This window comes from Musca autumnalis, unplaced genomic scaffold (genome assembly GCF_047663935.1).
Source record: "Musca autumnalis isolate F117 unplaced genomic scaffold, ASM4766393v1 scaffold_2, whole genome shotgun sequence".
Lineage (NCBI taxonomy): Eukaryota > Metazoa > Arthropoda > Insecta > Diptera > Muscidae > Musca > Musca autumnalis.
In genome coordinates, this window is record NW_027411755.1 from 183,263,906 (window position 1) to 183,286,433 (window position 22,528).

A 22,528-nucleotide genomic window follows, 5' to 3' on the forward strand; every position below is an offset into this window, starting at 1 on the left:
GTTTATCACCGTTGGAATTTTTAGAGCTTTTGCTCGAACAGCCCCCTTAAACTTAAGCGAAAGCGCATTTTGAATTATTACAAGGGAGGTACACGAAGCTTTTGTCCGATATAAACCTTCTCGGAACTTGATGTAACAAGTAAAAAAGTATCAGTCGGCTTTGCCGACAGAGATATACCCTCAGCCTGAGTGGAAAGAAATACTTTTTTTCCCAAAAAAAAAAAAAAAAAAAAAAACATGTATTTAGGTAGGTGTTTCACCGACAAAAGTATGGATAGGATTAAAGCTCAAAAATTTGCGGAGATATCGATAGATAGGACTTTTTTATCAAACTAGCCTGCGAAAAACATAATATAGCTATATTCGGTTCGAGCCTTCCATGGTCCCATAGGGGTTTTTTACAATTTTCGCGCTCTTTTCTCAAGAAGTATGGACTTGCCCCTGAAAAAAAGTTTACTGCCGTTATTGAGACAGCGAATGCAAGTGGCCTCAACAAAAATCAAAGTGATTCGAGAGCAGGTCTTAAAGTGAATTTATCCGAAATTTTGTGTGGCAGGTACCCGAAGGGGTGGATAAATATAGTCCATATTCGAACCTGATCTATATCTGGTAGATGTGTAAAGTAGTATGGACCAAATCCGTCATTCCCATCAAGAGTTATCGAGTGCACAATTTTTCCGAACATTTTTGAACTTTTTTGGGGGAGGTACCTGAAGGAGTGAAACGATATGATTTATTTTCGAACTTAAACTAAGTTTGCACAAAATATTACAAAGACCAAATTGTGGACCGAATCGGCAGATCTGTTCGAGAGTTATCTTGCGCTCCAACCACTACAGACGGTGTCATAGGTTTTTTTTGTACCTTTCAGGCTATTTTCTCAAGAAGTATGGACTTGCCCTGATGAAGATTATACCGTTATATGGGATGGGGGGCAGTGGATGCAAGTTGCTACAACAAAAATCAAAGCGATTCTTGAACAGGCCCTAAACTGAATTTTAACGAAATTTTGTGTGGGAAGTACCCGAAGGAGTGGACGACCGATTGAGTCTCGACATTGTCAGTGAACTATAAGTATTTATACCAAAATTCATCTGACAACGCCAACTCCTTTTATATTTGGCCACCGTTTATTTGAACTCGCGACATTGTGCAGCGTTTTTTTTTTTTTTTTTTTTTTTTTGATGTTATGCGCCATTGTCTCGGGACTTACCCTCGAAAAAATTACAATGACGTAACGTGCGGCCCGCACGAACATCCTGTTACAAAAAATTTCATAACAATTCGTGAGGTGTCACTAAACTGCACTTATTTCAAATTTTGTGTGGGAGGTACCTGAAGGAGTGGACCCCAATATAATCCATATTCGAACCTGATGTATGCCTAGAGGTAGTATTACCATATGCAAAGTTTGGTTCAATTCGGTTACTCCCTTCGAGAGTTATCGTGCGTACCAGTTTTGCGACAATTTTTGAACATTTGTGGGGGAGGCAACTGAAGGAGTGGACCTATATGGCCCATCTACGAACTTAAATCAAATCTGAACAAAATATTTCGATACCCAAAATTTGAACCGAATCGATTGATCTGATCCGTTCGAGAGTTATCGTGCGCACCAGACAGACAGACGGACGGACATTGCTAGGTCTACTCAAAATTGTCTGAAACGGATATCGTACAAACATACTTGGGGTCTAAAACCATTATTTCGATGAGGCACATTTTTGGTCGTATCAAAGTGTAAATACATACCCTCTTTAGCCTAAAGGCTAAGGGTATAAAAAGTTTCGGCTAAATCAGATCCTCAATTCGTATGTTTTGGTGCTTGTCAGTCACTTTAGTTGGTGCCGTATTGCGGAAATCCTTTAATACTTTCTACCACTCTCTTTCTCTCTCTTAGAATAGCTGTTCAAATGTTAATAAACTTTATACACATGCTTCGACATAAATCGAACTCCGGCAACATAGACAAGGTGCAAAGGGCAGCCTGGATCCTGATAACTGGAGCTTTTAGAAGTACACCACAAGCAGCTCTAAATGCGATGCTAAACCTCTTGCCCACGAGACTTAGCATCAAAGGTCAAGGATCACCTAGTGCCCTAAGGCTACATGAATTGAATCGTTGGCGTGACAGCACCTATGGTCATGCATGCATTCTTCGGGAGCTAGGACCAAACCTTAGCTTAAATCTGCAGGGGAAATTCAGCGACTACTTATCACCAATCCATAGATTTAAAGATTTTGAGGTCGTTATCCCTAGTAGAGATGACTGGATCCGTAGTAACCCACCTCTAGACGGTCTGGCTTTCTATACAGACGGTTCCAAGATGGAAGAAGGTACCGGAGCTGGCGTCTACTGCGAAAAGCTTTGCCTCGAATACTCATATAGGTTGAACAGCGACTGTAGTGTTTTCCAAGCAGAAATCTTCGCGATCAAAATGGCCGCAGAGTTGATAAAAAGTCTGGATGCTGAAATCTTTGAATCGGTGACTATCTTCGTTGATAGTCAGCCGGCTCTTAAAGCCAGCAAATCCTCCAATATCAAGTCTGAGGCCGTTCTTGAGTGTAGAACTGCTTTGGCGAACCTCACTAACGCTGTCCGACTCTGCTGGGTACCGGGACACTGTGACATTGTGGGAAACGAGAAGGCAGATGAACTGGCAATCAACAAGTCAAGCTATCACTGATTCTATCAAACCACCCATATGTCACGTTTTTCGGAAGGTGGAGACGTTCTTTGAAGAACAAGCCAAGGAACTGTGGCATAATGAACCAAGGTGCAACGTGGCAAGGCCCATTTGGTCGACTCCATCAACAAAGAGAACAACTTCACTTTTAAGTTTGAATAAGTTAGAAATCAGGGTATTGACGGGAGTCAATACCGGCCATTACAACATCCGAGCTTTTATCGGCAAATGGCAGGATGATGGCGTGGACTATTGCAGGCTGTGTGAAGATGAGGAGGAAACGGAGACGATTGAGCATATTTTATGTCGTTGTCCGATGTTAACTCGAAAGCGATATAGATTAACAGGAATATGCTTTCCTCCAAGCTTAACCTTCTACTCAAACATGAAACCAACAATCATAAACAACATCATCAAAAATTTGAATTGGCTGGGACGGCGCCACCCGTAAGCGTAACTACTTCTCTGACAGTTTTTCTACCATCACCAAATAAACCACCCTCTCTTTCTTTATTATATCTTCATCTTTTAATAATCCATTTATTATTACTTTCCCAACCACACCCTCTTTTCTTTATTCTTTTCTCTTGTCTTTTCAGGTAATTCTGAACCCCTTTTATGGATGATCACAATGGACCGAAAGTTCTCCGAGTGGCGTAGTCAATATATATTGACTACACATCCCCAAACCTAACCTAACCTTATATACATGCCTTCTAATACATGCTGAAAGGTGGTAAATAAGTTTGACGAATTATAATGTTATAGGCCAGTGGTGATCACATATGCTGTGCGTTTAGCTCTCTGAGAAGGTCTTTCCTTTGTTAAATAACGGCATGAAATTTGTTGAGCAGAAAGTAGTAAAAATGGTAAAGTTAAAAATGGTAAAACTTTAAGAAACTTTAACGTAAAGGAACAAAGCTTTGATATGATTGTCAATTTTTTTCCCGCTTTTAGCTTTTATATATGTTTATATTAACGTTTTCAACACTGTATTGTTGTTATTAAAATATCATCCTCATTATCAAAAATATCATCCAAACAAGCATATCTAAAAATACAATTACGATTAGGTATTATCTACAATTAATAAATACATTTTTTTTTCAAACATACCAAGCAACACAAAATTGTTTAGTTGGAGTAAGGAAATGGAAGGAAGGGCGCCAGCCAACAACACAAACACAAATGAATAGGCATAGTGGCGTTGGTGGTGGTGGTGGCAAACGATGAGCGGAGGAGGGGTGGCAAACAACATACGGAGAATAAAAATTAAATTAAAAAAAAACATGACAATTAATAGCTTAAATCTTTTAAATAATATTTGCTTTCAATTTAAACTTCCTAAGACTCAATTTCCATATAACACGACGAATACAAATTAATAAAAAAAAGTAGTTATTTACATTTAGATCTGAATGAATAATAACAATACTAAAAAATAGTAGTTTTGGCTCAATACTCAACCATGATCGGTCTTCAGAAGATGTGTGGTGGGGAGTTCGTTTGGAAATTTCTTGATCGCTATGGTGGGCTTTTTTGGGCGTCTTGTAATTGACGATCTTAAGGAGATATTGTGTATATAGAAGTTAAAGGAGTGGGTGGTAGTATGCACTTGTATTGTTCGTTTTATGTTTCTCTTTTCTGTTTTTCTTAGATAACCCGCTAATGTGTGTGTGTTATATAATTCGCCTAAAAACATATTACTGGAGATAAATAGAAAAAAGAAAAAAATAAAAAATGGAAGAAAAACATTAACAAAGTTAATATAACTTGAGATTAGTCAATTGCAAAAGGTTACAACTACTTGGTGGTGGCTAACAATATTTCTTTTTATTATTTTACCACGTTTTTAACATCTCCATATCTGTTGTGATATATTTTACATGGAGATTTTAAAAAGGTAGTTAAATACACATAGCAGAGATGTTAGTGTTTTTATATACAAGATCTTTTTTGTGTTACAGCATAAATATATTGTTGCAAAAGGACTTCTAATTTTGTTTTATTTTGAATTAGCTACAAAAACAAATTGTTGATTGCTCAAAATCACTTGAACGGCACTGAACGTTTATTTTTATAGGTTTTTATTTTGAGATTTCACTACAAATCTTTTTGCTTTTTTTAGAATTTGAATTTTAAAAATTTCCTTAGTGAAAAGTGACATGAAAATCTCAATCAATACATAAACAAGAAATATAATAATTAATATTGCAAATAAATATAAAGCCAACAAATATACACGAAAAATAACACAAAACAAAATACAAGCCAACAATTAACAAAATTATGAATATGCTTGGATTAAAATTTTCATTATTGACATCAAACACTACTATTTATTTGGTGTATTACACAATATAATATCAATATGTATGTACGTACGTATATTTTTAATTATTAGGTTTTAGGTTGTGTTTATTATGGTATTAGTATTGTTTTATCTTCTATGTGTGAGTGTTTAAAAATTTGATATTGTTTTCGATATACCATCAAAGCTTGATAACCCTTCAAGATTTTAATTCCTGCTTACATTCGTACAGATAAGAAACAATCAAGGACGAATTTTTCACTAAAAACAAAAAAAAACAAGTAGAACTGTGTCAGTCGGCTTTGCCGACAGATATATACCCTCAGCCAATGTGAAGCGAAACTTTCACCTCCGGACAGATCGAATGTTTTTAAGGTCTCGTCAGAATTTTGTGGCCCTTTTTGGACATTTGAACTTGCCGACAAAAATGTGGATTAGGAATTAACTGCACTAAGACACAAATGTTGAACTTTTGTAGGGCAGGTACCCTTAGGGAGGGCATATGGGCCATTTTAGAAGTTAAACTAAATTTTGATAAAATATTAGGAGATCCAAAGTTTGGACCAAATTGGTTGCCCCATTCAAGTGATATCGTCCTAACATTTTAGTGAAATTTTTAAATATTGTGGAGAAGTACCGGAAGTTGTGGACCGGTGTTGCCCCACGAAACTAAGTTTGAATATAATATGACAAAGACCAAATGTTGTAAGAAATCGGTTGAACAGTTCGAGAGTTATCGTGCTCTCCGACCGCCACATCTGGTGACATAGGGTTTTTTTTACACCTTTCGCTCTGTTTTCCCAAGAAATATGGACTTGCCCCCTGAAAAAACTTTTACCGTCGTAATGGAGGAAGCGAATGCAAATCGCTTCAACAAAAATCAAAGTGATTCGAGAGCAGGTCTTAAAGTGAACTTATTCGAAATTTTGTGTGAGAGGTACCAGAAGGAGTAGACAAATATAGTCCATATTCGAACCTGATCTATATCTGGTAGATATATTAGGATGTGCAAAGTACGGATTACATCACTCCCTTCAAGAGTTATTGTGCGCAAAATTTTCCGAACATTTTTGAAGTTCTGTGGGGGAGGTACCTGAAGGAGTGGACCGATATAGCCCATCTTCGAATTTAAACTATGTTTTGATAAAATATTGCGAAGGCCAAATTTTGGAACGAATCGACAGATCCGTTGGAGAGTTATCTTGCACTCCAACCACTACACAAGGTGTCATAGGGGCTTTTTGCACCTTTCCGGCCATTTTCTCAGGAAGTATAGTTTTTGCCCCTAATGAAACTTGTACCATCGTATGGGGGGGCAGTGAATACAAGTTGTTGCAACAAAAATCAAAGCGATTCGAGAGCAGGTCCTAAACTAAGGAGTGGACGGATTGGGTCCATATTGAAACCTCGTCTAAGTCTAGTAGAAATTTCATGATATGCAAAGTAGGGAACAAATCGGTTATACCCTTCAAGAGTTATCGTGCGCACAAATTTTCCGAACATTTTGGAACTTTTGTGGGGGAGGTACCGGAAGGAGTGGACCGTTATAGGTCATCTTCGAACTTGAACTAAGTTTGGACAAAATATTACAAAAGCCAAAATTTGAACAGAATCGGTTCATCCGTTCGAGAGTTATCGTGCGACCAGCCCACCAGCCAGACAGACAGACGGACGGACATTGCTAAATCAACTCCAAATTGTCTGAAACACATTTCGTCCAAACATACTTGGGGTCTAAAACCATTTTTTCGATGAGGCACATTTTGCCCGTATGAAAGTGTATATACCCTCGTTAGCATAAATGCTGAGGGTATAAAAAACAAAGTTATATAAAAAGAGCCTCTTGCAGACAGGAGAACGCCACCAGCAAATTGCTCGCAATGACCAAGTGTTTTAAAAATTGTGTTCCAAATTGGAAACGTTTGGTATAGACAAGGTCCATCTCAGGTAAAACCTATAATATTTGTTGTCACCTGATTTGTTGCCACGAACTCAATGGTCACAGGGACTGTGATCAAAAAATGGGTCAAAACTTCCGACCAATAAATGCCCCAAAATATTAGGCACCATATCCGATGGCTTATAAATGCCATCAGTACTTGTAATAGCATTGGCGAAGAGCTTAGAAGCACCGACAAGATCCTCAAGTTCCTGGAGAGCATATAAGGAAACATTGTCGACCTCATATAACGCGATTGGTTGGTCTATGGTTTGCTTTGCGGTGTGTGAGTGTTATGACAAAGTAATGGAAGAATATTTAAACCTGTCAGAATTCGACCCTGAAAACTGCGACGGTGTATTTCCTCATTATTTCTAAGGACTACTTTTAAGAGGAATCTAAGGTCCCGACTATGCAAATTGGAAAATTTACGCCTGCAAGTCTTTCTTTCTGACAAATGATGTCACCTAGCAACCCGCCACTCGCTGTATATCTATTGGTCGAATGCCTGAAGTAAGACCAATCTTCCCAGCAGAGACGACGGTATTAGCAAATGAACGTTGTTGTTGTAGTTGTAGCAGCATAGAAACCTGCGTAAAAGCATGGGTTTAATGGTCGGTGAACATAAGCGGAACAAGTCGAGTTACAACATTGGAGCCGGAATAAGTGAATTGAGGGCAACGGTTAAGTCACTCTCGAACCCTGGAAAGAAGGAAAATAAGACCTCAGTCACGTTTGGCGACGTTACGCTGACTGACCCGAAGAGATGTGCAAGTTATTTCAATCGACAGTTTGTCGAGCACCCTGTGAGTAACAGGGCAAAGAGAAGATCACTACGTCACATTAGATCTCTTCCTGCCAAGGATGAACCACTATAATTTACAATGGATGATGCTGCGAATGTCATTAGAAAAGCAAAATAATCCGAAGCGTTGGGCCTCAATGAAACCTGCATGGTTATGCTGAAATAGCTGGATGAACCGGAAGTCGAGTATCTCACTACAGTTCTCAACCTGTCGGTAGCCACCCACATCGTCTGAAGAAGTCTGGGGAAAATGGACAGGGTTGTCTCGCTCCTGAAGTCAGGCAAGGATGCAAGCAAAGGTGAATCGTTCAGGCTGATTTCGCTTGACCCTTGAGGCGACAGATATAGCTATACAATTGCCGATCATCAGCATCGCTGTTTAAGGACATTGAGCAGACAACCCTCCGGCCAAGTTTGAAACGTTGGATACTCAATTATTGAGGTTATTCTGAACGAAAATTCCCCGTGAGCACTCATTTTCTCCCTTAAGTTGAAACGGCGGAAAGACAAAAACTCACGGGGATTTTTCGTTCAGAATAACCCCCTATATGTGTGGACGCCAGCCGTACGTGGAATTCAGGACCAAGAAGTGCAAACCCCGTAGAGTGAAACAGGAAGTTCCCCAAGGTGGGGTGATATCTCCGAAACTGTTTAACCTCTACCTCTCCTGTATTCCGCTCCCCTACAGACGGCATCGCGATCGTAACGTATACACGATCCTGACTTCAGGTACCTTCCCTGATGTCATTTGTGAAAGGCTAAACTCTTATTTGACAGATCTTACCACCTATTTCCAAGCGAGGAATATGCAAATATCCGCCACTAAAACCACGGTCACCACATTGACTGCAGAGGTAAGTACTGAGTTGAATGCCATGGTCCATGGTATCAGAATTCCGACCACTAACTGCCCCAAGATTCTAGCAGCATGTTCACAAGCTGAGATATGGGAACAAGGCCTCCAAATCCCTAGACGGCCAATAAAGAAACCCTGTTAACGCGATAGGTCGGTCTGTGGTAAGCTATGCGGCGTTAGTTTGGCCCGCGAAAATAAGTGCAACGCAATGGAAACATATTCAAACCTGTCAGAACGCCGCACTGAGAACTGCAACAGGGTGCCTCCTCATGTCTTCAGTGGACCTTCTGCATGGGGAAAATGACATGCTTTCGTTGCATCACTTGCCCGGGTTTTATCGTGAGAGCCATCCTAAACTGCACATGGTGGATAAGCTCAACTTCGCTTGGGATAGTATTCCTACTGGACAAGGATCGATGACAACATGCAAATCATCTACCCAGAATGCGGCACAGTCCCGCCAACACACTGCATCATCTGAACTGCTCTGCCAAACCTACTCAACTAACTCCAGTAGTTTTGTGGTTACATACTATCCAAGCACTCACATTCCTAGAACTGCATATAGACTCAGAGGCAGATTAAGCAGAACAAGTAAAAAGTCGTTAAGTTCGCCGGGCCGAACTTTTTATACCCTCCACCATAAAATAGTCTTAATTTAAAAGGAAAAATTAGTGTCCTTTCACAATTTTAGGTGGACAAAATTTTCGACCATGGATAGATACATCAATTGTCTTAATTATCAAATCTAATCTAAAAAATGTGTTCAGCCAGGTGAAAGGTACCACCTACGGGACTATATCAAAGTGTCAACCTATCATTATAATTTTTGTTGGAAAAGTTTTGTAACTGCAGAGAACCTCAAAAGTCAAATTAAATTGAGGGTAGATCCATCAAACAATGTAGACCCTCAAAATGCCGAAAATCGAGAGGTACCGTTATATAGGAGCTATACGAAAAGATGGACCTATGTATGTTAACGAATTTTAGTAAAGAAGTTTCGTGATCACTGAAAATTAAAATGTCAAATTATAGCTAGTTCGATTAAAAATTGCTAAAATTCTCAAAATACCGAAAATCGGGAGGTATCGTTATATGGGGGCTTTACCAAGCCATGGACCTATGTTCGGTTGAGAAGTGTGATGACCACTGAGAACCTCAAATGTCAATTTACAGCTATTTCGGGTGAAAATTGTAGCTAAAATTCTCAAAATACCCGAAACGAAATCGTTATATGGGGGCTATACCAAACCATGGACCTATGTTGGCGATGTTCGGTGGAAAAGTTTGAAGACCACTGAGAACCTCAAATATCAATTTACAGCTATTTCGGGTGAAAATTGTAGCTAAAATTCTCAAAATACAAAATTGGGAGGTATCGTTATATGGGGGCTATACCAAACCATCGACCTATGTTGGCGATGTTCGGTGGAGAAGTTTGAGGCACCGTTATATGGGGGCTATAGCAAAACGTGGACCGATATAGCCCATCATCGAACTTGACCTGCCTGCAAACAAAATACGCATTTTCCCAAAATTTCAGCGTCCTGTCTCCATTTTTGTGGTTGCTAGAGTGATTACCACAGACGAATGGACGGACGGACGGACATGCACAGATCGACTCAGAATTTTACGCTGATGAAGAATATATATACTTTAAAGGGTCGCAAATGATTATTTCAATGCGTTACAAACGGAAAAACAAACTTAATATACCCTCCATACTATGGTGGAGGGTATAAAAAACGAACATACAACAACATCAAATCACTGTTACAACAACAAACGGATTAGAAAAATATTCAACTGATGCATTCGTAGAAACAATAAAAAAGTGCCGTATGAATATCATCTGTGGCAAAGAAGGAACTGTCTAGAAAAGTGATAGTAGTTTGGACATAAATAAGTTTGGAATTGTCGCGTGGTATAACACAGATCCTCTCCGTTTCATCACCAATTAGAGCAAAAGTGTTAAATATTTGTGCCTGTGGAAGCACCAAGGGAATAGTTCATCTCGCAACTTTATCTAAGTTTAGGGACCACTCCTTTCGACAGTTATCATGCTCATCAACCATTTTAGTTGGTCACCGCAGGATTTTTTTAGAGCTTATGGTCCTTTATGTCAGGTGGTATTGTTTCGTCCACGAAAAAAACAAGTAAGGACGTATCATTCAGCTGTGCTGACGGAGAAATACCCTCAGCCACTGACCAATAAAAAAACAACAAAACCAAACACAATAGTTATGCCGTATATAAAATATATTGATTTTATATCACGAGTTTGCTTTAAAATCTGTAGGTACCGTAACGTGGGCTTATACCAAATCATTGACATATACCAAACATTTTTGGCAACCAAACTTCCTCATAAAGGACTCAAATTATTAAATTGTGTTAAAATAAGTTTGAAAGAAATTTTTGAAAAAGTTTTAGAGTTATCTTGCACTATATCCGACAGGGTTTTGAAGCTTTTGGACCACTGAAAAAGAGTCAAAACCACTTTTGGACCACTGAAAAAGAGTCAAAACGATGCGAAAAGAGCTCCTAAACTTTACTTTATCCGAAGGAGTGGACCGATATAGTCTATATTTCAATCCCATACTGGACTGAATGAAATAATACGATGTACAAAGCCTGCATCAATCAAAAACTCCCTGTGAGGATTCTCTTGCGGATTTGCCATTTTGGTTAGTGCCGTCAGCGTTTCTTGGAGCTTTTAGGCCAATATCTCAGGAAGTATGGACATCCGCAAGAAAAAAATTGTACCGTCATATAGGGAGGCGCAAGGAAAACTTACTGAAAACAAGTAAAAAAGTATCAGTCGGCTCTGCCGACAGAGATATACCCTCAGCCTGTGCAAATTGAAACACATTTTTCACAAAAAAAAAACGACAAAAATGTTGATTAGGATTAAAGTTCAAAAATTGTGCGGAAAAGGTACTTAAAGGAATGGACCGACATAGACCATGGGGGTGCCATAGGGGGTTTTTACACCCTTTGGGCTGTTTTCTCAAGAAGTATGGACTTGCCCCTGAAACAGCTTTTACCATAGTAATTGAAGCAGCGAATGTAAGTTGCTTCAACAAAAATCAAAGTGATTCAATAGCAGGTCTTAAAGTGAACTTATAAAAAATTTTGTGTGGGAGGCACGGGATGGAGTGAACTAATATAGTCCATATTCGAAACTGATCTATATCTGATAGATATTATGAGAATGTGTAAAGTATGGACCAAATCGGTCACTCCCATCAAGAGTTATCGTGGCCCAATTTTTCCGAACATTTTTGAACTTTTGTGGGGTAGGTACCTGAAGGAGTGGACAGATATGGCTTATGGTTTGTTTTTCAACTTGCAGACTATTTTTTCAGGAAGTATGGACTTGCCCCTGAGGAAACTTGTACCTGCGTATAGGAGACAGTGAATACAAGATGTTACAACAAAAACCAAGGCGATTCGAGAGCAGGTCCTAAACTGAACTTTTCCGAAATTTTGTGTGGGAGGTACTCGAAGGAGTTTACCGATTGAGTCCATATTGGAACCTCATCTAAGTCTGGTAGAAATTTCATAATGTGCAAAGTATGGACCAAATCGGTTACTTCCTTCAAGAGTTATCGTACGCACAAATTTTCCGAACATTCTCGAACTTTTGTGGGGGAGGTACCGGAAGGAGTGGACCGATATAATCAATCTTTGAACTTGAACTAAGTTTGGACAAAATATTACGAAAGCCAAAATTTGAACAGAATCGGTTCATCCGTTCGAGAGTTATCGTGCTCACCAGCCAGACAGACAGACGGACGGACATTACTCAATCAACTCCAAATTGTCTGAAACACATTTCGTCCAAACATACTTGGGGTCTAAAACCATTATTTCGATGAGGCACATTTTGCCCGTATGAAAGTGTATATACCCTCGTTAGCATAAATGCTGAGGGTATAATGATCTGCGGCCTATTAGTCAAAATTTTTAAATAAACCAAAAATGTTGAACTTTTGAACAGAATTTGAGAGGAGGTATCCGCTTACGAGTTGTCCGATATAGGCGATCTTAGAACTTGATTTAAGTTAGAAAGAATTTCTTACGATTTGCAAAAGTTATACCAATGTCACTTATTTCATTCGGTAGCTGGTTGCCGTAGGATTTTTTAGAGTTTTTGGATTATTGTGTTAGGATGCCTGAACTTGGCACGAAAAAGTATTATATCACTGTAAACAGAACCACAAGAAACAATTTCACAACAATCCTCGAACAGCACCTAAACTGCAATTAAGCAAAAAATGTTAAACATTGGTGAGGGAGGTTCCCAAAGAAGTTAAAGGAGTTTTGCACTATTTAGCGAAATTAATGGCTAATGATCTTCAGCGTTGTACCGCTTTACCAGAAAACACGACAAGTTCTTTAGACAAATCTGGGCTTTACTTTATACGATAAAGGGTCATGTTTTTCACCAGAAGAGGATTCCGTTTTTTGAAACTATAACTCTAGGAAGGAAAATATGTGGAAAATATTGGAGTATAAGGAAAATATTTGCAGGGAACTTTTATGGATTACATTGATTTTTAAGCGAACAAAGGGCTCTTCCAGTTTTGAGTTATAAATAATTTAGCAAATAAACATTTACAATCTTTAAGATGAGGGACGGCGGGGAAGCTTTTGAAAAAATGATGTAAACACACACTTGTTTTATTATTTGAAAAGAATAACTAAAATTGGCATATTTATGTATGTAATCGCTAATAATAACCCGAACACCTAATGCATGTAAGGTAGGGAAATGAAGGTATGAGTCTATTGAAATAGTAAGTGCATGAATGATATAAATACATATTATTGAATTATTGCATACTCATATGTATATATGTACGTTTGTATTATCTGTTGTGGTTTCTGGGAAAACAAACAAAAAAAATGAAAATATTTACCAGTTCATCTTAAGACTTGTGTTTTTTGTTTTTGTTTCTTGTTCTAGTTATACTAACGTTTCAGATTACTTATTACGTATGTATATAGGTATCGTTTGTAATGAAAAAAGGAGTTGAGTTTTGGTTTCTCTGCTCACAAAGTATTTTGCATATCTTTCAAAGCAAATCAGCCATTGTTTCTATTGGTTTCTTTTTCTTTAATAATTTATATATAGTAGAAAAAGTTGGTGGTATATGGCCGAAAGAAGAACAAACACAAAACGAAAAGAAAAAAGATGAAACGAAAATTATATGTTGTTTAAGAAAGAAAAAAAACGTAAATCAAAACTGTATAGTAAATATTAATATTAAAAATGAGAACAACAATATAAATATATATGTAATTTATATATAAATAATATTTGCAATAAAAATAATATTAATAATAGAAAGAAGAACAAATGAAGTTGTTTTTTTTAATAACTTGCTTGTTGATGCTCTGCTCTGTGTTTGCCACCATCATGTTGATGTTAATGTGGTTGTTCCTCCCAGTTGATTGTTATTCTATTGGCGGTTATCCAATCCATGCTATTGATTTTCTATTTACACTATCTGTGCCATCTGAGTTTGAGAAAGGAAACTAGTTGGAATTTTTAGTTTTGTTTTAGTAGCTTTTTGTGTGTATATATTGCAATATCTTGGGTAATTTTGTTATCTTATTTAATGTTTCATCTTCTTCTTGCGTGCTTTTATTGTGTTTTATATTGCTAGTGACTCTTTTCTAGTTTAAAACTCTGCATCTTTCACTCTCTCAGTTTTAGTTTTGGAGTTAGTATTTCCGATTGCTTTTAGTTTATGTTTTTTATTTAGTTTGTTCTACTTGGGATAAATGATCGGCATAGGCACGTTAACAATCGGTCCTATACAGAGCTGTCCCTGTGTAGGGCCCGATCACCTGAAACGTGGCAACATTTGGAACATATGATTTCCCGTTGGCAACATTACATTCATACCGGGGGGCATACCAATTGCCCCCGGTACGCCATGTACACCAGGCACGCCGGATACTCCGGGTACACCTGCTGTAACAGGTATTGCTTGAATGAGTCCTGGAAAATAGAAAAATATTTATATATAAATTTCTTTCTTCTCGATTAAGAGTAAATAATGGCAAGGTTTAGAAAATAATACAGAATTTCCCGCATATAAACAAAGTTATAAATTGACCTTTTTATCGGCTGTTTTTTAAACCCTCAGCCTTTAGGCTAGAAAGGGTATATACACTTTCATACGGGCAAAATGTGCCTCATCGAAATAATGGTTTTAGACCCCAAGTATGTTTGGACGAAATGTGTTTCAGACAATTTGGAGTTGATTTAGCAATGTCCGTCCGTACGTCTGTCTGTCTGTCTGGCTGGCTGGTGCGCACGATAACTCTCGAATGGATGAACCGATTCGGTTCAAATTTTGGCTTTCGTAATATTTTGTCCAAACTTAGTTTAAGTTCGAAGATGAGCTATATCGGTCCACTCCTTTTGGTACCTCCCCCGCAAAAGTTCCAAAATGTTCGGAAAATTTGTGGGCATGATTACTCTTGAAGGGAGTAACCGATTTGGTCCATACTTTGCACATCGTGAAATTTCTACCAGACTTAGATGAGGTTCGTATGTGGACTCAATCGACCCACTCTTTCGGGTACCTCCCACACAAAATTTCGGATATGTTCAGTTTAGGACCTGCTCTCGAATCGCTTTGGTTTTTGTTGCAACAACTTGTATTAACTTCCCCCCATACGACGGTACAAGTTTCATCAGGGGCAAGTCCATACTTCCTAAGAAAATGGCCGGAAAGGTGCAAAAAGCCCCTATGACACCTTGCGTAGTAGTTGGAGCGCAAGATAACTCTCGAACGGATCTGTCGATTCGGTCCAAAATTTGTCCTTCGTAATATTTTATCAAAACATAGGTTAAATTCGAAGATGGGCAATATCGGTCCACTACTTCAGGTACCTCCCTCACAAAACTTCAAAAATTTTCGGAAAAATGTTGAGCACGATAACTCTTGAAGGGAGTGACCGATGTAATCTATACTTTGCACATCCTAATATATTTACCAGATATAGATCAAGTTCGAATATGGACTATATTTGTCTACTCCTTCTGATACCTCTCACACAAGACCTGCTCTCGAATCACTTTGATTTTTGTTGAAGCGATTTGCATTCGCTACCTCCACTACGACGGTAAAAGTTTTTTCAGGGGCAAGTCCATATTTCTTGGAAAAACAGCCCGAAAGGTGTAAAAAACCCCTATGTCACCATATGTGGCGGTCGGAGAGCACGATAACTCTCGAACTGTTCGACCGATTTGGTCCAACATTTGGTCTTCGTCATATTATATCCAAACTTAGTTTCATGGGCAATACCGGTCCACAACTTTCGGTACATCTCCCCAATATTCAAAAAATGTCACTAAAATGCTAGGACGATATCACTTGAATGGGGCAACCAATTTGGTCCAAACTTTGGATCTCCTAATATGTTATCAAAATTCAGTTGAACTTCTAAAATGGCCCATATCGGTGCTACCTGCCCTACAAAAGTTCAATATTTGTGTCTCAGTGCAGTTTATTCCTAATCCACATTTTTGTCGGCAAGTTCAAATGTCCAAAAAGGGCCACAAAATTCTGAAGAGACCTTAAATACATTCGATCTGTCCGGAGGTGAAAGTTTCGCTTCACATTGGCTGAGGGTATATATATCTGTCGGCAAAGCCGAATGACACCTTTTTACTTGTTCACTTTAAATTTAACAATTTTCAAATATGCGGAAATACTGTACCAAAATCACATTTTGTTCAAACTTACCAGCTGGCATTCCTGGAAAAGCACCGCGTAACAAATTACCACCAATCAGAGCAGCATGAGGACCAGCCGCTATAGCCATTGAGGGATGTCGTAACATGGGTTGTACTAATTGCATTTGTCCTGGCAACGGCAGCTATCGATGAACGAATCATATGTTTGTTGTTATTGTTATACAATGCACGTTGAGACGCAGCAGGGCATGATGTTACGTAAGAATGATGTTTACAAAGAAAGTAGCAAGCAAAGAACGAAGAAATAAAGAAAAGTACAAAAAAAATTGTATTTAGATTAAACATTGTAAAGAAGACTGAAAATCAAATAATAATTTTGTATGCAGCAAATAGTGAGAAGGAACCCACACACACACACACATGTTGATGATGAGGTCCATCAAATATTATTAATTAATATGTAGTATTTATAGTTTATAAAGTTATACACAAAATAAAAAAATATAAAACAGAAAACTAATAATAATAAATATTTGTTTTTTGATAGTAATATAATAAATACTAAAAGTTATTATTTTTTTTAACTTTAGAACGGTACTTGATTTGAATTTGTTTTGTATTGTATTGAAATTTGAAAGTTTGTTTTTTTTAACAAAACAAAGAAGTAGAAAAAAATATAAAAAGAAATTAATTTCTTGCAAATGTTTTGTTGATTTCGATTTTGGGATTTGTTCATTTACATGACAGAAGTAGACAGACCATCAGTAGAGGAGGCTTAGGCGGGGGGTATAAAAGTTGGATAGGAATACTATAAACACATAGATTGAATAGTTCCGGGTGCAATTCATACACAGTTCTGGATAAATGAGGTGAGGGATGTCTTAAGACACGCCGTTCGGAGTCGGCTATAGAATATAGATCGCATAATATGAATCCAGGTAGACGCATTGTTATGTGAGAAGTCTCTCTTTGGGGATATACATACATATATGTATATGAAATATTTTTGATTATTTCAATCAAGGGTAATTTACTGCTTCGGAGAGAGCATATTGATCACATCCAATGGAAATGTAACGGTTTTATCTTCAAAGAGACAGAATCTTCCCCATGTGATTGATCCAAAGGAGATGTAACAGGCATGTTTTATCTTCAAAGGGACAGTACCTTCACCATGTGATTGATACACACTTGCCACTGGTTGCAGGTTCGGAAGAATTCCGTGCGTCCATAGAGACTTTGGATTCAGATTTATGTACAGGAGAAAGGTGAGATACTCTACTATTTGTCCATCGTTGAATTGTAATTAAGGCATAAAGGTGTGCATAATTATTCTACTGACAGTTCCCATCAACAGAGTCAACACGAATAAAACTGTATGGTTGTGTTCACCAAAGGAGCCGTAATATATCTTGTAATGACGTGCCGGCCAGCGTGTCTCCAACTACGTCGATGGATTCATAGTCGTCGTCGGAATACGAGACACCACCACAGTCTCCCCAACAACAACAAACGAATGTTCAGAGACCTCGGAATACATCGTTCCTGTTATTGCAATGGTCTCCATAACAAAGTCAGTGAAATTGTAAATTTTATGAATAGAAGAAATATCATGGTCACCGAGATCCAGAAAACAAAGCTCACCGTCATCTGTAGCGTGCAATGTTGGAGCACTCAAACCACTTTTCTTCCTATCATCGGATCCGTTAACGGACCACCCGACTTCATAACCTCTAAATTAAATTAAAATATGCTTCGGAGACATCATATTGATCACATCCAATGGATATGTAACGGTCATGTTTTATCTTCAAAGAGACAGAATCTTCCCCATGTGATTGATACACACTTGTCACTGGTTGCAGGTTCGGAAGAATTCCGTGCGTTCATACAGACTTTGGATTTAGATTTATGTACAGGAGAAAGGTGAGATACTCTACTATTTGTCCATCGTTGAATTGTAATTAAGGTATAAAGGTGTGCATAATTATTCTACTGACAGTTCCCATCAACAGAGTCTACACGAATAAAATTATATGTTTGTGTTCACCATAAGAGCCGCAATATATCATGGAATGACGTGCGGGCCAGCGTTTCTCCAACTACGTCGTCGGATTCATAGTTGTCGTCAGAATACGAGACACCACCACAGTCTCCCCAACAACAACAAATTGATGTTCAGTGACCTCGGAATACATCGTTCCTGCAATTGCAATGGTCTCCATAACAAAGTCAGTGAAATTGTAAATTTTATGAGCAGAAGAAATATCATGGTTACCGAGATCCAGCAACACCGTCACCTGTAGCTTGCAATGTTGGAGGACTCAAACCACTTTTCTTCCTATTATCGCATCCGTTAACGGACCACCCGACTTCATAACCTCTGACCACCATAATTTTCATCTCATCTAACTCCAGTGGATCTGTGGTTACATTCCATCGAATCAGCCACTTTCCTGGAACTGTAGATAGACCCAGAGCCAGATTGAACAGAAGAACGAACATACAAACATAGTAATAAACACTGTTACAACAAGATAAAACCGTAATTTTCGGATAGACAAGGGTTCAGAGAATTTACCAAGAAAAATTTCGGGGACATCATCACAGCTGCAGACGCTCGTACCTGCTGGACGAAAACGCGAAATAATACCAAATTTCTAAGCGGAGACGTCGGGACTAGCTAATGAGCGTGATGAGCTTCGTCGTACGAATCTGAGTTAGAGTTAGGGAACTTATTCTTGACGTCAACAGGCTAGTAGAGTATGCAAAGGTTAAATCACTTTCGAATCCGGGAAAGAAGGATGATAGGACGGCTATTACTTTCATCGCCGTGATAGTGACAGATCCGAAGAGGTGCGCGTTTTGCTCTAACCGGGACTTCATAAAGCACCCCGAAAATGATAGGGCGAAGCGGAGAGTGCTACGCAGTGTAAGAGACCTCCCAGTCAAATACACATTGTTTCAGTTGTGATCCGAAACGCGAAATCATCCAAAGCATTGGGCTCACACGGAATCTCAATGGTAATACTTAAACATTGAGGAGTTGAGTATTTGACAAATGTCCTCAATCTATCGTTAGCCACCCATTTTGTACCAGAAGCCTGGAAAGTTGGTAGAGTGGTCATGCTACTGAAGCCAAGCAACGATGCCAGCATAGTCGAATTGTACCGGCAGATCTCTCGCTTGCCGCCAGTAGCTAAGATTCTAGAGACATGATGAGAAGCAGTTTCCCAGTTAATCAACACTAGCATGGATTCCGGAAAATGCTCAGTACCACAAAAGCATTATACGCCATATCTACACATAGCAGGCGAGGACTGAATCAGAACAGGCCGTGCAACCGAACAGTCATGGTGGCTCTTGACCTATCGAAGGCCTTCGATAATGTCAATCATGCCAAGCTGTTCTGTCAACCATGCCAAGCTGTTCTCCGGCCGTGTTTGAAACGTTGGGTGATCAACTATATGAGCGGACGCAAGTCGTTTATGGAATTCAGAGACAAAAAGTCCAAACCCCGTACTGTGAAACAGGGAGTTCCCCAAGGAGGCATTGAGATTATCAGCCCAATTATGAACGGCCTCTCACCGTGAGTTTTCTCTTTCTCGCCTCCTCCCCTATTATAAACATCATATCGCCGTGAGTGATGTTATGTTCTCACTGTTCCCTTATTATAAACAACAAGAGGGTGAGCAAAACTCACGTTCGTGAAAAAATTAGCTATTACAAATGTAAAAAAAGTGAGAAAAAGAGGCAAATTTCTGCTGAAATTTCTCACTACCGAAATCAAAGTGAGTTGAACAAAAAAATTTAAGTGTGAACATTTATTTTAAAAAATACGAATATTTTGTATCTGTAATGATAATTAATTGTATTTTAGGTTGAAAGTAACAAAAAATAATAAGAGATTTTTTATGTTGTGAGGTTATTGTTGACCTTTGGACGCTATTTTCTTTGGTTTTAATTTGGCTTGAGGTCAACTTAAAAATAAATGCGCGTTTTTGTTTTTATTCTTATAAAAAGAAAGAAATATCATTATTATAAATTTCTACCATAATGTTTATAGTTGCATAAAACGAATGTTCTTCTTTTTTAAAGCTTAGGACATTGACCGCTAACATTTTTTCAGAGTTCTTTACGAATTCGGTCTGAATCTCTGAATTCTTTCAGAATTTGGTACAAAATTGGGTCTACCTTCAGTTCCAAGAATGGCATGTAATATCCACTGGAGTTATATGACTAGGTTTGGCATCGCACCATTAAAAGACGCAGAGTGCTGTGCATGGTGCTATCAATATTTGCCTAAGAATTTAGACGACTGCAATATCCCAAGTATAGTTGAGCAAAAACTACTCTGGTTTGTTGTGGACTTTATTCACACTATATTTGTTTACATTAGAACCTGCGACTATGTGAAAGCTATTCAAAACTACTTGAAATGCTTGTTGAGCAAGGGATTCTATCCAGTATGGTTGGGCTTCCCTCTCTAGAACGTGAAGATCATTCTTGATGGACCTAGTGTGTCGGGCCAACCCACCCAACGTTTTAGTTACAGTACTTGCTCGGGCATTACCGTGAGAGCCATCCCTATCTCACGGTAATGCCCGAGCAAGTAATGTACTCGATTTGGATCTTTTGGGGTCGCAGTCTTGGAAAGAATGGGAGATGGTGCTAAACACAACTTCCACTTCATTTCCTTGGTATTCCTCAGAATTTGCCATTTCTGTTATCACCCAAAATGCAACATTAAACATTTACTTATTGTAGCCATTTAATGACGTTTTTAAACGACATTTGTTCACTTTTTTACGATTTTCCAATAAATTTCACGAATTCTTCAGTGTAAATAAACAATTTTCACATATCTGCCAAAACAAAAGAACAGCTGTTACAGATGTTGCCATGTTGTTTTAATGTTGTATTTTCTTTTACCAATATCCATGTTCTTTTACAGTGGATTGTTAATAACTGACATTTTTCTTGCTAGAAATGTTTATTAATTTGAAAATTTATTAATTTTTTATACAAAAAATAAGAATTAATTAATCTCAAAGTTATTTGTGCAAAAAATGACGGTATGGCAACACAAATTATTATTTCAAGGGTTCACAAGTCGCGCCATTATTTTCCATTTTCCGACTTGTCAACCCTTGTTCACTTTTTGTGCTCCTCCCTGCTCAATCATAATAGCTCGAGCAGGTGAAAGTGAACTGCAACTCACTTGTGAGTAGCTCCCTACGTGAAGATTCATAATCGCTATGTATAATGTATGTGGATGATTATACGATATTGGCGTCGGGACCTATCGTCGATGGCATATGTGATAGGTTAAATGTCTACATAGCTGACCTAGTGCAGTTCTTCCATCTAATTGATATAAAAACATGCGACAATAAATCCACCGCCACACTGTTCACCATATAGACGGTTGAAATGAGGCTCCCACTGAACATATTGGTCGATGGTGTGCTGATTCCGACCACTAACTACCCCAAAATATTGGCTATTACGTTCGACAACTTGTTCAAGTCGTCCGCGCAAGCCACAGCTATTTGCGATAACATAAGAAGTAGAAACAATGACCTCAAGTCGCTGGCCGGCAGATCTTGGGTGCTGACAAAGAAACCTAGTTGACCTCTTACAAAGCAATAGGCCGGCCTGTGGTGAGCTATGCCGCGCTAGCGTGGTATGCAAATGTTAGCGATACGCAGTGGAAGATTATTCAAACCTGCCAGAATGCCGCCCTGATTACTGCAAGAGAGAGCCTCCTCATGACACCAGTGGACCATCTTCATGAGAAGACGAAGGTTTTACCGGTGCATCACCTCAACAGGATGTTGTCCTGCAGTATACGCTTGGGTGTTATCGCAGTAAATTTCTGCCACAATCCAGGCACGTCAGAAGAGATACGAGTATTCATAATGTAGAGAGAGAGAGGCTTAAAGGTACAAATGAGAACTTCTAGATCAACTTATCGGACAGGCTTGGATAACATTCACACAGTTGCTTCCCCCATCCAGGCACGTCAGCAGAGATATTCATGATGTAGAGGGAGAGGCCTAAAGGTCCAAATGAGAACTTCTAGATCAGCCTATCGGACAGGCTTGGATAACATTCACACAGCTGCGCATACAGTACAAAGATACAGTGTGAATGCCTATCTAGGAGACCACACCCATCCATTGCCAGCAATCAAGGCAAACACGATTG

General features: G+C 38.6%; 1 protein-coding gene and 1 long non-coding RNA gene across 2 annotated transcripts in view; both read right to left on the bottom strand.

The window, feature by feature from the left end:
• Positions 1–1,158: 1,158 nt before the first annotated feature.
• On the bottom strand, positions 1,159–14,071 carry LOC141394988 (uncharacterized). Its single transcript, XR_012410529.1, has 3 exons — positions 13,987–14,071; positions 13,524–13,718; positions 1,159–4,393 (listed from the first exon to the last, which is right to left on the bottom strand). It is a non-coding gene; the product is annotated as an uncharacterized lncRNA (long non-coding RNA).
• An 81-nt stretch (positions 14,072–14,152) lies between these two features.
• BuGZ (Bub3 interacting GLEBS and Zinc finger domain protein) overlaps positions 14,153–22,528 on the bottom strand; it is a 39,526-nt gene continuing 31,150 nt past the window's right edge. The window contains exons 6-7 of the mRNA XM_073970253.1: positions 16,368–16,500; positions 14,153–14,611 (exon numbers count right to left, since the gene is read on the bottom strand). Of these exons, the coding sequence (XP_073826354.1) occupies positions 14,454–14,611; positions 16,368–16,500 (291 nt within the window). The 3' untranslated portion in view covers positions 14,153–14,453. The remainder of the gene's footprint in view (positions 14,612–16,367; positions 16,501–22,528) is intronic.